This window comes from Globicephala melas, chromosome 13 (genome assembly GCF_963455315.2).
Source record: "Globicephala melas chromosome 13, mGloMel1.2, whole genome shotgun sequence".
NCBI lineage: Eukaryota > Metazoa > Chordata > Mammalia > Artiodactyla > Delphinidae > Globicephala > Globicephala melas.
The window spans coordinates 78,780,844-78,795,395 of NC_083326.1; the positions used below are offsets into that span (position 1 = coordinate 78,780,844).

At 38.8% G+C, this 14,552-nt stretch overlaps 1 protein-coding gene across 3 annotated transcripts in view; it reads right to left on the bottom strand.

Moving 5' to 3' along the window:
• The window catches only part of TAOK3 (TAO kinase 3), a 187,376-nt gene that overhangs the window by 22,551 nt on the left and 150,273 nt on the right, over positions 1-14,552 (bottom strand). For 2 of the 3 annotated variants that reach the window (XM_030860399.2, XM_030860400.2), the window contains 2 exons: positions 10,342-10,476; positions 1,337-1,573 (listed from right to left, as the gene is read on the bottom strand). In XM_030860399.2, the coding sequence (XP_030716259.1) occupies positions 1,337-1,573; positions 10,342-10,476 (372 nt within the window). Of the gene's footprint in view, positions 1-1,336; positions 1,574-10,341; positions 10,477-10,717; positions 11,079-14,552 lie in introns of those variants that run through there. The other variant, XM_060310402.1, reaches the window with a different exon arrangement.

Here is a 14,552-nt window from a genome sequence, read left to right on the forward strand (position 1 = left end):
TGGCCAGTTTTTTTCCAAGAATTTAACTCTCTAATTGGTTATTTCAACTATCAGATTTTTGAATGGGGTCATCTTTAGTATAATAGGCAAAGTTAATGACATTTTGCTTCCCGAGGCATCTGCTATAATCCACAATAGTTGGATATCAGGACATTTTGGGGGCTCCTAAATGGATAGAAAACAGACCAAACAAAAGATGACCCAATCAAAAGAAAGCAACCAAATCTAAGTTTCAGGGAACCATCTAGACGAAGCACATATGTACGATGAGCTACTTCGGGAACAGAGAGAGAAGTCTGCTTTATGGTTCTTTCTATGGATCTTTTCACCTTTAGCTTCTATTATCAACAACTTTTCCATTATGAACAATTCTTTCCACATATTTACCAAATCAAATTCCCAGGAAAGACTCTGACTGGTTTATTTAATCAACATCGCCCCTGTTTGCGCAGAGGTTTACATGCCAGACTGCCTCATAGGTTGATGGCTGTTTGGGGGAATGCTTCTACAATTCTGATGTTTCCTTCCACGTAGAGAGAGAGAGAGTAATTACTGAAACACTCCTGGCACCCTGTCCCCAGCCACTCCATCCCCAGGGAGCACAAATTCACCCCTGCTTTTCCATACTATGTAAGTCTCATCGGGGGTGGGGATGGGGAAGGCGACTGGTTTAGCACTGCCAGTGCCTAGGTGGGCAAGTCTGTTTAATTTTGTTCGGTATTATTAGACCTGTTTCCATTCAGATATAAATCACTTCTCCTATCTAATATTTATCAGTAATAAAGTGATATTTTGACTCAATCTCCATTACCTTGTCTGTTTTTAAAATTAGTAGAACCTGGATGGGAAAGAGAGATGGTCCCTAGAAGACCCAAGCAGTAGCCAGATCAATTACTTGCTGCCATTGGTCAGGTGCCCATCCCTAGTCCAATCAGCTGTAGGCAGGGATTATCGCCACTAAAAGGGACTATTTGTAGAGCAGTTTTCTTTTGAAGAGGACTGTGGGTGAGGCAGGCACAGTAACAGACCTGAGTGGTGCAAGTTTCCATAGGATAGAAGCATGTTGGTTCTTTTTATGTGTATCACACCCCCATCAGGGGACTGATGCTCAGAATATATCTGAATGGACAAGAATGCAATATATACTTTCAGTTACTCTCTTAACTTTTAATGACAATTTTAAGTAGCCCCATAAAACCTGGACCCCCTTCCCCAAAGCAGTACTGTCTCTCCATCCCCAAAAAGCACACCACTCCCGCCTCCAGCTCGCAGGATGCTACGGACTGGAACAGGCTTGGCTTGGCTGTGGCAGGAGGGCATGTGTGCGCATACTGACCTCCTTTTCTATGATAGCCACTTGCTTCTTGGCCAGCTTCTCCAGCTCGATGGACGAGTTGTTGGCATGTGTCTCCACCTCCTTCTGTAGCTTGAGGCGGTGCTCGTCCATCTCAGCCTTCAGCTTATTCTCCAGGGCGATCAGCTGCTTCTGGTGCTGGCGCCGCATCCGCTTATAACCTGACATCTGTTCCCGCAACTCGTTCTCCTGCTCATGCTCATGGATCTGTCGTGTAACCTGATTTGGGTTGGGGAACAGAACTCAGGTAACCAGATTCGTGGAAGAGAAACTTTCAGGCAAAGCGGAAGGACCCTCTGGCATAATTTTATTTCTCACTGTCACCATCAATTTAATTACCATTTCCTGAACACTCACATGTACCAGGCACTGAGTTGGGTACTCTTTATATTATCTCTAATCTTACAAACCATCTCATTCACTTATTCAGTCTATTCACTCATAAGGTAGGTGTTAACGCCACCATTTTATAGATGAAGAAATTGAGACTTAAGGGAATTAATATATTCATTCAGCCAAAATATATTTACATATATATATATTTTTTGGTGGTACGCGGGCCTCTCACTGTTGTGGCCTCTCCCGTTGTGGAGCACAGGCTCCGGACGCACAGGCTCAGTGGCCATGGCTCACGGGCCCAGCCGCTCCGCAGCATGTGGGATCTTCCCGGACCAGGGCACGAACCCGTGTCCCCTGCATCGGCAGGCGGACTCTCAACCACTGTGCCACCAGGAAAGCCCCCTTACACATTTTTGATATATCATAATGTATATCCTGAAGGTCACATAGCTAATAAGGATTAGAGCTAGATGCAGACCCATTTCTGTCGGATTCCAGAGCCATGCTATTTCCACTACACCAGGATTTGTCAACCCTGGCACTACTGACAATAGCCAGATAATTCTTGGTTTTGAGAGGCTATCTTGTGCATTGTACGATGTTTAGCAGCATCCCTGGCCTACCCACCAGATGCCAGTAGCACGTCCCAAGTCAAGACAATATTAAAAATGTCGGGCTTCCCTGGTGGCGCAGTGGTTGAGAATCTGCGGGGACACGGGTTCGAGCCCTGGTCTGGGAAGATCCCACATGCCGCGGAGCAACTAGGCCCATGAGCCACGACTACTGAGCCTGCGCGTCTGGAGCCTGTGCTCCGCAACAAGAGAGGTCGTGACAGTGAGAGGCCTGCGCACCGCGATGAAGAGTGGCCCCCACTCACTGCAACTAGAGAAAGCCCTCGCACAGAAACGAAGACCCAACACAGCCAAAAATAAATAAATAAATTAATTAAAAGTCTAAAAAAAAAAATGTCTGTAGACATTGCCAAATGTCCCCTGGCGGGCAAAATCCCTCTGGTTGGGAAGTGCTGCACTATAGCATATTGCTTATTTGTTTCTTTTTAAAGATCATGTCTCTAACAGTCATAGGAATCTTGAATATCCTTTAAAATAGTTTGAACAAGATTTATTTCCGATTCTTAACATGAACGGAGCGAGAGTGAGAGCGAGCTCTCTCCTTTTAAATCATCTGTCTCCTTCCTCCCCTTCCCCACAAAAGTGATATTAACAAATTATATACACTCCCGTGGTCTCCTAAAGAGGAGAAAAGATTTCTATGATTTTTGGATGGCTACTTTTTTTTTTTTTTTTTTTGCGGTACGCGGGCCTCTCACTGTTGTGGCCTCTCCCGTTGCAGAGCACAGGCTCCGGACACGCAGGCTCAGCAGCCATGGCTCACAGGCCCAGCTGCTCCGCGGCATGTGGGATCTTCCCGGACTGGGGCACGAACCCGTACCCATGTCCCCTGCATCGGCAGGCGGACTCTCAACCACTTCGCCACCAGGGAAGCCCCAGATGGTTTCTTTTCTTAGTAATTTTTCCTTAATCCATTCTCAAGTGAATATCTAACAAACTGAAGATTGCAAATGTAAATTTCGGCATCTCCTGTTTCTTTCTATTAAACCTTTTCCGATTTTCCAGTCCTTCCTTTAATTTACAACCCCTCATTATTGTCCTGTTCACTTCCTTCTAATCATCCCTATTTTAGTAGAAAACCTTAATTACACAATTATCACTTTAGTTTTGTTTTACACTAAGTAATTCAGTCACTCTGATCTACTACTATAAGACACTTCTCCCCAACCTAACCCTCAAACAAGTTTTACTGGAAATTTTCATGCTCCTATTAATTCTTTCTACTATTTTCAGTTTGTGGGTCAAAGTGCATTTTGTACAAAGAACAGTTTGTTTCTTTGCTCTTTTTAGAAGGTATCCCTGCATACTAGACTGAGTCCTTACTATCAAGAGAGTACTATTCTGTAACTGGATACTATTATCAAAGTATACCATTAAACATAAGCCAAACTTCGAAAACTTTCCAGCTGAACCTAACACTAGGTTTCTTATATTCATTTCTCTTTTCTAAAGGACAATCTTCTTTAAGGATGAGGAGTAAGAACAGAAGATACTTCAAGACAAAGAAAAAAAAAAAAAGGGATAGTATCACCAAAGAGGCACCTAAAACTCTACAGAAAATAATGTTTTGTCATCATTATAACGTTTTTTTTAAAGTACTTATTTCATGATTTAAGGAGGAAGTAGTTTGAAACAATGCATGTGTTTCACTTTCTTATACTTGTGCCTTTCTGAAGTTTAACTACAGGGAAAAAACATTCCAATCACAGAAAGGATACCATTTAGTCCTTTTTGCATTCACTTCTTTTTCAGACAAATATGGCAGTAAAGTGTCTGTTCTTGGGTAATGGGTTTGAGACGTGTTTTACCCATAAATTTATTTTTTCTTATTTGAGCATCGCTTCTTTAACCAGATTCCCAAAGCTGAGGCACGGCACACTCTACAGCCATCATGACATATTTAAAACTTGCCGGCAGAATGTTTGACTGGCTTGTGGTCCATAAAATATCCTCAGGATGGCCATTTCCTTAAACCAGGCAGCCCCAAGATAAAATGGAAATGACTTGTGTCAAGAACATTTTCTATCCTAATTGGTGGGTGAGTCCCTGTGAAGAGGGTGGTCCTACCGCATACCAGATCATACAAGCATGTGGCAGAGACAAAATACAAGCTCACCATGCTATCATTGTACAGCACTGAATGCCAGGAGAGACATTTTGCTTGTAAATGAGAATGCTTCCCATAATTTGGATAACCACTTTCTTAAACTCGTAATATATCACCTCTCATTTGTTACAACTATAATTTCTAAGTTTCAAAGTAATTGTCTTTTTAGGTACATTTAGAGATACTGAGTTTTAGAATTCCACGCTCAAGCTAGATAGATGAATTTAAATAAAAGTATAACAACAGTTTGCTCATGAAGTCTAACATGAAATATATAAAAATATATTATTATACAGTTATGTATACCATGTGTGTTTTTTTTTCCATGTGTGTTTTAAGTTTATACTTCATGGCTTATGAATATGCTATTTGGTCAACAGAATTAAAAATAGCTCATGATTTTAATCATGCTTTATGGTTTATACAATGTGCTTTCACATATAATTTACCTCTTTAATTTTTATAAAGCCTGGGATTTGAACTAAGGTCCTAGGCTCTTGAATTGCCTGAGGAAATTCACATCACCAAGGCAGAAAAGAAATGAAGCTTTCTGTTAAAAAGTAATAGAGGAAATCAAACACCCAAAAAAGTGAGTGCTGGAGCGAGTTAAGTCTAAATTACAAACTGAATAACTCTAAAAATTTGAGGAACTTATAGAAATGTAGTGACTGGCTTTTACAATGGTAGTCTCAAAAATGTGATCAATGAAAAATGGGCAGCATCATCTTGCCACACTTAGTAGGTTGCTAGGAGACAAATCTCATTCCATCCCTCACTATATAACTGATCTTGGGCAAATTACATATAACTTCTTGAAGTCTCTCAAAATCTTGAAGAGGAGCTATTGCTTTGATGAGATAACACTTGTGCCTAGCAAGGTGCCTGACACACAGGAGATGTTCTATATGGGTTGGTTTCCTTCTTCTGCCAAGCTAAGAGTAATAGGTTCCTGTTCCCCCTCAACTTAGCATTTCTGGTGATGGGGACATAGACCAGAAGTGGATCCAAGAGAAAGGCCAGTTTAACAATAAAACTGTACTTATATCCAGGTTGTGGATTACAAGTATATATAATTTCAGACTCTGAATTAACTATTTCATATACCTGGAATAATAAATAAAAATAAAGAACCATAAAGGAAGGCTGAACTTTTTTCAGAAAGTTTCTACATCCATTGCATTCTATCCTACTTAATTCCAGCAAAATTTGGCCCTAAAACAAACCACTTCATCCAAAGTGTACTGTATGCCTACCAAGTACAGAACACTGCACTAGAAGGCTAATAAGCAACTTACTGAAGATAAAAGAGGAGGAGGGTGGCTGATAATGTTACCCTCTTAAGAGATCAAAGTCAACTTATAAGATTAGTTATGTGTAAGAAACAAAATAATGCATATGATAAAACTGGCTACCTCAGCACTTAGAACAAATAAAATTTATAGCAAGTTCTTAAAAAGAAATAATGAGTCACATTTTGGCATCAGAAATCTGACATTCCACTCTTTAGAACACCTAGGGAAAAAATGTTTTAAATTCATAATAAAAGTAATGACTGATCCAGGCAATTCTGCCTTACACAGAAAAACTGACATGAACAACTTTGAAATGCACACTTATAAATCCAAATTCTCCTGTGATAACAGGACTGGAAGAGACTTCATTCATTCATTTATTCATTCAACACGTTTATTGAGAGACTTTGGTCATGTGGATTGGGCAGTAGCACAAGTGAAAAATAATATCAGCAATGATCTTAGTGAGATTAAAAAGCCAAGAATAAGGAAAGAGGAGATATGCAATATTCTGATAAGCAGCCTCTGGTACACTATTCAGGGAGAGAACACATTTTCAAGCATTTAGAAACAGAACAGCAGGGCACGTGAGAGGTGAAACAGTAGCATTTACTGCTGAGGCTCTAATATTTTTATGCTTGTCTATCAGACTCATTTAGGTATACAATTTCACAATTAGCTCAATGATTATGTTACATTTTTACAAAGCAAGTGAAGATTCCATTTTTACATGAGCTTTTCTATTGAATCTGGTAAAGCCAAAGAACCTATATTTGAATGGATAGAACAATAATAATTTTCTCTTACATGCTTTATTGGTATTAGAAATTAAGAGTTTCATGCCCCTCTCCCTAATGTGCATTCTAACATAAATTCACATGTGTAGTAAGACCACTGCATTCTAGTGAGAATTCCTTTAAAACGCCAGAAGCTGAACTGTCTTATAGATATGGCCTTGGTGCTCTCTATAGTAACATCTACTATGGGAAGTGCTGGTGACCCAGGACACTATGAAATTTTAGGAAATGACATCAGATATAACAATAGCTGAAAACACTCCCATGGGTCACTAATCTAATTAAAATGTTAGGATCTCCATTCACCAACAACAAAAACTCAAGGAAGGCACATCTCAAAAGCCCAAGAAGTCAGATGAGTAGTAATTCCAAAGAACTATATAAACAACTCCTTTCCTCATATAACATATCAGCCCAATGTGAACTTTCAAACAGAAGAAGAAAAAGGATAAAGTAAAAGAGATTCCATGAAATGCCCTTCCTTTCCCTAATTTTTCAAAATAAGGTCAATAATCTCTACCCTTAAATTATTATAATATACATGTATACACACACACACACACACACACACACACACACACACACATATATAATTCTAAAATTTCCTCAGGGTTTCCTCTGGTATTAAGGTCCTTTGTTACAAATGTAATTGTGCAACAGTGCATAATAACATAAAAAATCTCAGTTTTAAGGTGCCAAACTAATAAAAACACCAGCAGTAAATGCCTGTAGCCCATTGGCTTAATATATTTGTCAACAGCTCCACTCAACAGCACAATGTAGGGCTTCTCTGGTGGCGCAGTGGTTGAGAGTCTGCCTGCCAATGCAGGGGACACGGGTTCGTGGCCTGGTCCGGGAAGATCCCACATGCCGTGGAGCAACTAGGCCCGTGAGCCATGGCCGCTGAGCCTGTGCTTCGCAACGGGAGACGTCATGACAGTGAGAGGCCCGCGTACCGCAAAAAAAAAAAAGCACAATGTAGAAAGAAATGATAAGTGGAAAAACCACAGAGCTAGGCTTCTTTTAGGTTTATGTAGAAGAGGTAGGTTGATATAAAAAATTTGAGGAATTGCAATTTTTTTGTCAGTTTGCAAGTCTCTTTAAAATATACACGTATCACTTATTATCTAGTAATTGAAAAACTAATTTCTAAATTCTTTTTCTTTTTGCTGTTCACTTTTGGATCACTCTATGGTTTGTTAGCACTTCTGCTAGTAGGTTATAAAGAAAGAGTAAAACCAAAATAAATAAATCAATATTGTATTGCTACTAACTGTAAGAAGTGAGGTTTCAACAATGACTTGATTATTCAGTGCCCTGGACTTTCATTTTTCCATGATCTTGTTCTTACTTTTATGTCATTTTAAGTAATTTTAGACTTTAACATTTGAGCAGGGGTCCACGAAAAACAATAAGGGTTGAGATAAGTGTTTAAAAATTAGATACTTCTTTTTGATGTTCCAGTGTCCTGATTTATATATTCCTATTGGAATAAGCCTTTAAAACAAATAATATGATGGGTAGTAGAACTGTAGTACTCAGTAATATATATTAAAATATCCACAACTGTTAATCTTAACCAACAGTTAGACTGTCCAAAATGGGACATGGAACAACTCAAAACCATTCCACTTTTCCCTTTCATTAATTTTTTTCTCCCTAAAAACTGTTCAATACAAATACCAATGAATGCTGATAAACTTGCATCAATCCCACTGTGACTCCCAAAGCATCACATTTAGAGAAGATTTTACACATAAAACACCTTATTTTGTGGCTACAGCAACAGCCTATCAGCCACTCTGTTTTTAACTTAATATAGGTGCAGGGGCCTTTTAACAAATCAAAAGTCCCTCAGAGAGACTGATCCCAGCTGTTCTCTGGATGGGCACTACGAAGCCTGTAGGATTCAGAGGGGTACCTGAGGACTTTGCCCGTGGCCCTGAGATAGCCTAGTAGGGAAGCAGCTTTCATCACTCACAGAGAGGGAGACTGTGATGGCTGATATACACACAGAGGAGCCTGGGTGAGTTCACAAATGTGAGCGTGAGACCATTCTGGCGTGGCAGTAGTGATCTTGCTGGGCGGCAGGAGAGGTCATGAATATATGATGTGGGAATGCGGGTGTGGCAAGTGAGAAAAGAAGAGAACCTGTCCCAGAGGGGGAAAACCCACATACAATGTCTGCTTCACATTCAAAACCTGCTTATGGTGCTCTGAATCTCAGTGGCTGTTCATTTCTCCTCTCATTTCAACATGCACAGGTCTGGATAAAAGTACAAGTTTCACAAGAGTCAGTGGTAAGTAGTCATATTCTAAACACACCATATTTCTTATTTTGTCAGATATCATGGTATGAAGGTATTTATTATTCAATAATTTCATGATGTTTTATTTAGATTCAAAAGCATGCTTTGTAGGTGCTTAATAATCATTAGCAAATACATAGTGGACATTTTAAGATCTCCATTACACAGTATGGCATGCATTTAAAATGAAAAATTGTCCATTGAAGAGAATACAGGAAACTTCTATACAAAGGGACTTAAATCCAGGCTTATTTGTAAGCAGTCTAAATTAAATTGCTTGCTTTTAGACAGCAGCAGGCATAGCAATATGTAGGTGCTTTAACTTCCATTTTCCTTATATTTGGGTTTTTTAAAATTATAAACCATTATCAATCCCAAAGATAAATGAAGGCTTTAAAACACTTGAGAAATAAAAGTGGAAACCAGATTTTAAAAATAGGACAAGAAAAATAATCATTTCTGGGTCGGCCTTGGATGATGTCATCATAGGTTCTAAATGTAATAGCCAGGCAGTGTACACTAACTCTTCCTGCCCATGTGACCTCTAACATCAATTTGAGCAAAACAACTAATATTTCAATAATTTTTTGGCTGAGAAGTGATATTCAGAAGCAAATGATTAAAGAGAGTTTAGAGTGCCAAGGATGAAACGATGTGTGTGTGTGTGTGTGTGTGTGTGTGTGTGAGTGCGCACGCGCACGCGTGGGGGGCCAAGGGGCGGAGGCATGAAAACTAACTCTTCCAGCACACACCCCTTTTGCTACTACAAGGGCATCCAGCAATCACATTTGCAATAGTAAAAATGCTGAAGGATCCTACAGTATCTTTTCTTCCACAACCATCCCTACCGTCTCCTACAAAGCCCTTCTTGCTTTATCGGTGCCAGGAAATTCTTCAGGGGTTAAACGGGGAAGTGCAGCCACTACCATTGTTGCAATAAATAAATGAATGAACCAGACGAAACAGCAATCCATCCCTGGGAAGCAAGTACCTTATTTCCTACAATTATATACATTAGCCAGCAACCATATATTTTTAAAAAATTGTGTTTTATCTTTTGATGTGTGTGTACACAATACACACAGGTATCTATACAAAAAGAATCATAGTGCTCTGCACACACACACACCAAATACCTTTAAAATATTTTTTAGCATTATTATTTCAATGAAAAGACAAACAGCTTCTACAAAATTGGACAGACTAGCAACTTCATCTCAAAGGCCTCTTATTTTGCACATACAGCATATATAAATACACACACACACACACACACACACACACACAAAGGGGTTTTTTTTCCATGCCGTAGACAATGCTAAAATATCTGAGATCAGGTTGCTATGCCAACAGATTTTTTTCTAAAATGAATAAAATTATTAGGAGGGAGAAAACATTCTTGACTCCTTTCCTCCCATCCATGAAGCCCAGAGAGGCTCAGGGAGGGCGAGAGGCTGCCAGATGGGGAGGAGGGGAAGGAAGGGAAGGTGGGTAGAGGGGTGTTTGCTTACCAAAGATGCTGATTTGATCGTGGCAAAGCGCTCTCTGTTCCGGTAGTGGAGGGCCTGGCTCTGAACTGACTGGGTAGGCCGCGGCTCAGGCCTGGGATCGCCGTGGCCCGCCTCATCCCTTATGAATACATGATCCTGCAGAAATGGATAAAAACAAGGAGAAAGTCCAGCTGTGCTCTTTCCTCGCCGGCTGCCTCTCTCTCACCCCTCTTTCTGCACAAGCACTGCTGTTTGAAATGCATAGTTTAGCTCTCTGCTAGTCCCCGCAGCTCCCACGGTACAAAATGAATAAGCAACACATTGCAGCCTTCAGTTAGGAATGTCAGCTGATCGCTAGTGGGATGCCTTCTGAATCCCTGGCAGGCTTTTTCTTTACCTCCAGAATTACATATATGCAAAAGAAAAAAAGAATAGAAAAAACAAGGCAATGTACAGACTCCTTAGAACAGTTTGCTTAAAACGCTGTAACCAAATAATTCCTTTAAAAATGTCATGTCCATGTCTAGCAAGGAGGATGCTGGTGGCTTTTAACATAAAAGCGAGCCTCCGCCTCATTCCCTTGAAAGATCTGCTTTCTCAATTTAATTTTATTTGAGATCTGTTCGGTAGGATCATCGTTCTGCCTAGAACCAGTGTAGGCTTGTGCTGGACTGCCTCTCTATCTTGTGCTGGGAAGATTCGGCAGTCACTGAGGGATCCTGCTTTCCAGTCATGATCGTACACAGTTCTAGCACCTTCTCTCTACAGCTTCTGAAAGGATTTTTTTTTTTTTAGATTTAAAGAGACAGGCATACAATTTTAACAAAATGATACTTTCACAAATTCTTCCTCAACTCAGTGTCGGTATGGTCACCAGAGTGAGTAAAGCTAGAATTTAATGTCCTTGACTGATTTAATCAGGTCTGGGCTTCTTGACAGGCAAAGATGATTAATTGTATTGTAACGCCCAGTGAAAAATAACATTCCTTGGAAAGATAATAATGGATGTTTCTTAAATGCAATTGAAATGACTTTTAAAGGGGTAAATGCTTTCAAAGCGCAATGCTTTGCTCGATAAAAGATGGAGAGGCCAGTCAGTAAGTAGCACTAACCTTTCAGAAAAAAAGATACTGTAGTAATTAATAGCTCAGAAACATGTACAACCATGGGGGATTTTCAAATAGTACATGTTCAGCACAGGGAAGGAGAAATTAATTCTCTTACTACCCTAGGGTTTTAGGAGAAACCATTGTGAGAAGTCAAATTTGCATTTTGTCCATAACTATTTGAAATTTTTTATAATTGCTCTTTTCTTCATCAGTAAACAAAATTAAAGAGTTTTCAAAAATACAAAATTTTATTATACAGTGTAAAATGCTGAAAAGTCAAAACACATAAACTCCTTGAGGAAAATTAAATTTTACATCCAGGTTTCTATGTAAAAGAGAAGACCCATGACTAAATTCATCATTGGGTTGATTTTCTTTTCCCTTTTATAAAATTAAAATGCTTCAGAATGTTGGGAAGGTATTTACCATTACGTCTATATTTAGAGATTTTTTTTTAAATTTACTGTACTGTGGTCTATTTTGCTTTCAAATAATGAAGGGACCTTTAACGCCACTGAAGGCATATATATCAAATTCAAGGGATATTCTACCGCTGTGCTGTCCAATAAGATACCCTTTAGCCACATGGATATTTTAATTAAGTAAAATGTAAAATTCAGTTTCTAAGTCACACCAGCTGTGTTTCAAGCTAGCCACTAACTATGGGTACCACAGTGAAATAGTGCAGATACAGATAATTTCTATCACTGCAGAAAGTTCTATTAGACAGTGCTATAAATTAAAAATGCATCTCAACCCATATTTTTGAAATTTATAAAAAAATACTTGATAGGTCAATTTAAAATTTTCTACGTTATTTCCTGGGAAATCTAAATTCTTATTTCAGCAGGCAAAGAGAGATTAGGTGTGGGATTTATGCATCTAGGTTTAAGGTTCTAGAGAGGAAGGCACTGGGATCTACTACCATTCATATTGCTGGATATTTATTAATAAATTACATTAACTCCAAAATTGCTCTTACTTAATATTATAATCCCAGAAAAGCAAGATGCTTCTAAATGCTAGCAATCAGAAGAGATAGGCTAGGTAGAGGCCTGTGGTTTTATAGGTCAGAGTTTTGGTGAGTATTAGTTAGCTAACATTAAGTGTACTTACTCAGAGGGAGCTCTTCAATGCTGTGGCAGCAGCTAAATTTCAAATTTGGTAACTTGATTTACAAAGCTAACCTGTGGAATCCACACTATTCACATAACAGAATAAAACAAAACACATTCATATGCAAATATGTATAACTTTAATATTAGTTTTCTCTCAGATAAAAATTAACACTTGTAGGTTAGGACCCTGCTTATCAAATTAAAAGTCACATTATATTTGCTAAGTTTTTAAACTCAAGGGTATTGGAATACACTGGAAAAATTAAAACTTGAGACCATAGTGATTTTAGTTGACATGTAGCTTAATTAAATAACCCACTAAGGTATATTTAAAAAATAATGCTATTTTAGAAGTTAGTCTGAGAGAAGAGGTCAAAAAATTTTAATCTACTTTAAATATAATAAATAATGCTAATGCTAAAAGTATAATCCCTTGCATCTCCTTAAAATTAAAAAAAAATTTTATTAAAAAATTTCTTAGTTTTTGTACTAGCTTCATAACAGATCACCAACACTAAGTCTCCAAATATTATACAAGAGACCACAGGATTAGGCAATATTTTAGTCTAACAGTGGATATTCAGGTGCATAGGGAAATAAATTTTAAAATATTCAACACCATTGCTTAAAACAAGTTCAAAACTCTGCAGACGACTTAAATAATGAAGCAATTTAAAAATGAGGGCAATGTGAATTGAGAAGCAAGTAAGAACAAATTAAACTATCAGCTTTACTGGGTATGTGGTCTGTTGGTTACATCACCCCTTCGAGTAGCAGCCCCTTTGAAAATGACTATACTTGCCTCCCAGAGTTTCCGACCTGAACACATTTTAAGATCAATACTGGAAAGGGTGAATTTGCTATTTTACGCAGTTAAGCACCGCTGCATATGATTTACAAATGTTGATGAGAGGACCAACATCTTCTTTGATGTTGAAGAATGATTTCAGAAGTTTAAGAACAAATATCATGTTCTACCTTACCAAGACAAAATATATGACTTGTTTATAATTTATCCTTAAAACATTCTCATCCAGGAACGAACAAAATAGCTCTTTGAAATACCAATATGAATTGGGGACCAGTTTTAAGTAAGTCTGTGTTAACCTGGTAAATTTATAATGTCCTTTCTTTATAAAAAGTAAAACTTCTTCAGATTAAAAACTTTACTATTATTCCCTGGACAAAGGGCTTTACTTTTATTTAGAAGTTTTTCCCTAAATGTCTGACTATTTATGCTTCCGAAATGAGGATTCATATTGTGGTCACTTGTTCAGAGTTTCTAGGTTAACTTGAAATTAACCTTGGAAACCACTCTACTGGACTCTGTTATGCTTTTCGTATACCTTTATCACACTCCTCATCATACTTATACTCGCCTTTGTATGAGACTATGAGCTTTTTTTTTTTTTTTTTTTTTTTTTTTTTTTGTGGTATGCGGGCCTCTCACTGTTGTGGCCTCTCCCGTTGTGAAGCACAGGCTCCGGATGCGCAGGCTCATGGGCCCAGCTGCTCCGCGGCATGTGGGATCTTCCCGGACCAGGGCACGAACCCGTGTCCCCTGCATCGGCAGGCGGACTCTCAACCACTGCGCCACCGGGGAAGCCCCTGAGACTGTGAGCTTTTTGAAGGCAGAGTAAATGTGGTTTGAAAAATCTGTCTTCCCAGCACCTAGCATAGTGCTTGATACTTTGTGGGCATTCAAAAAAAAAGTTTGCTGAATAAATAAGCTCAAGAATATAGGTCTGAGGAGATTCTGGAGAAATGACATTTTCTTTGTTATTATTTAACAGAATTCAAATTTGTATTTCATAAAAACCTGCCACCCTGTACTCTAAGGAAGTCGCAAAACAGTGACACACACACAAGCACACCTTTACATGGCGGGGCGGGGCCGATGGGGGGGAAGCGGGTCTAAAAATGGCTTTTTTTCTGGTGACAAGACGTCTTTTTATAGATTCCCATACTTTTCACGCTGTGGAGAAGGGATCAGCAAACCCACCAT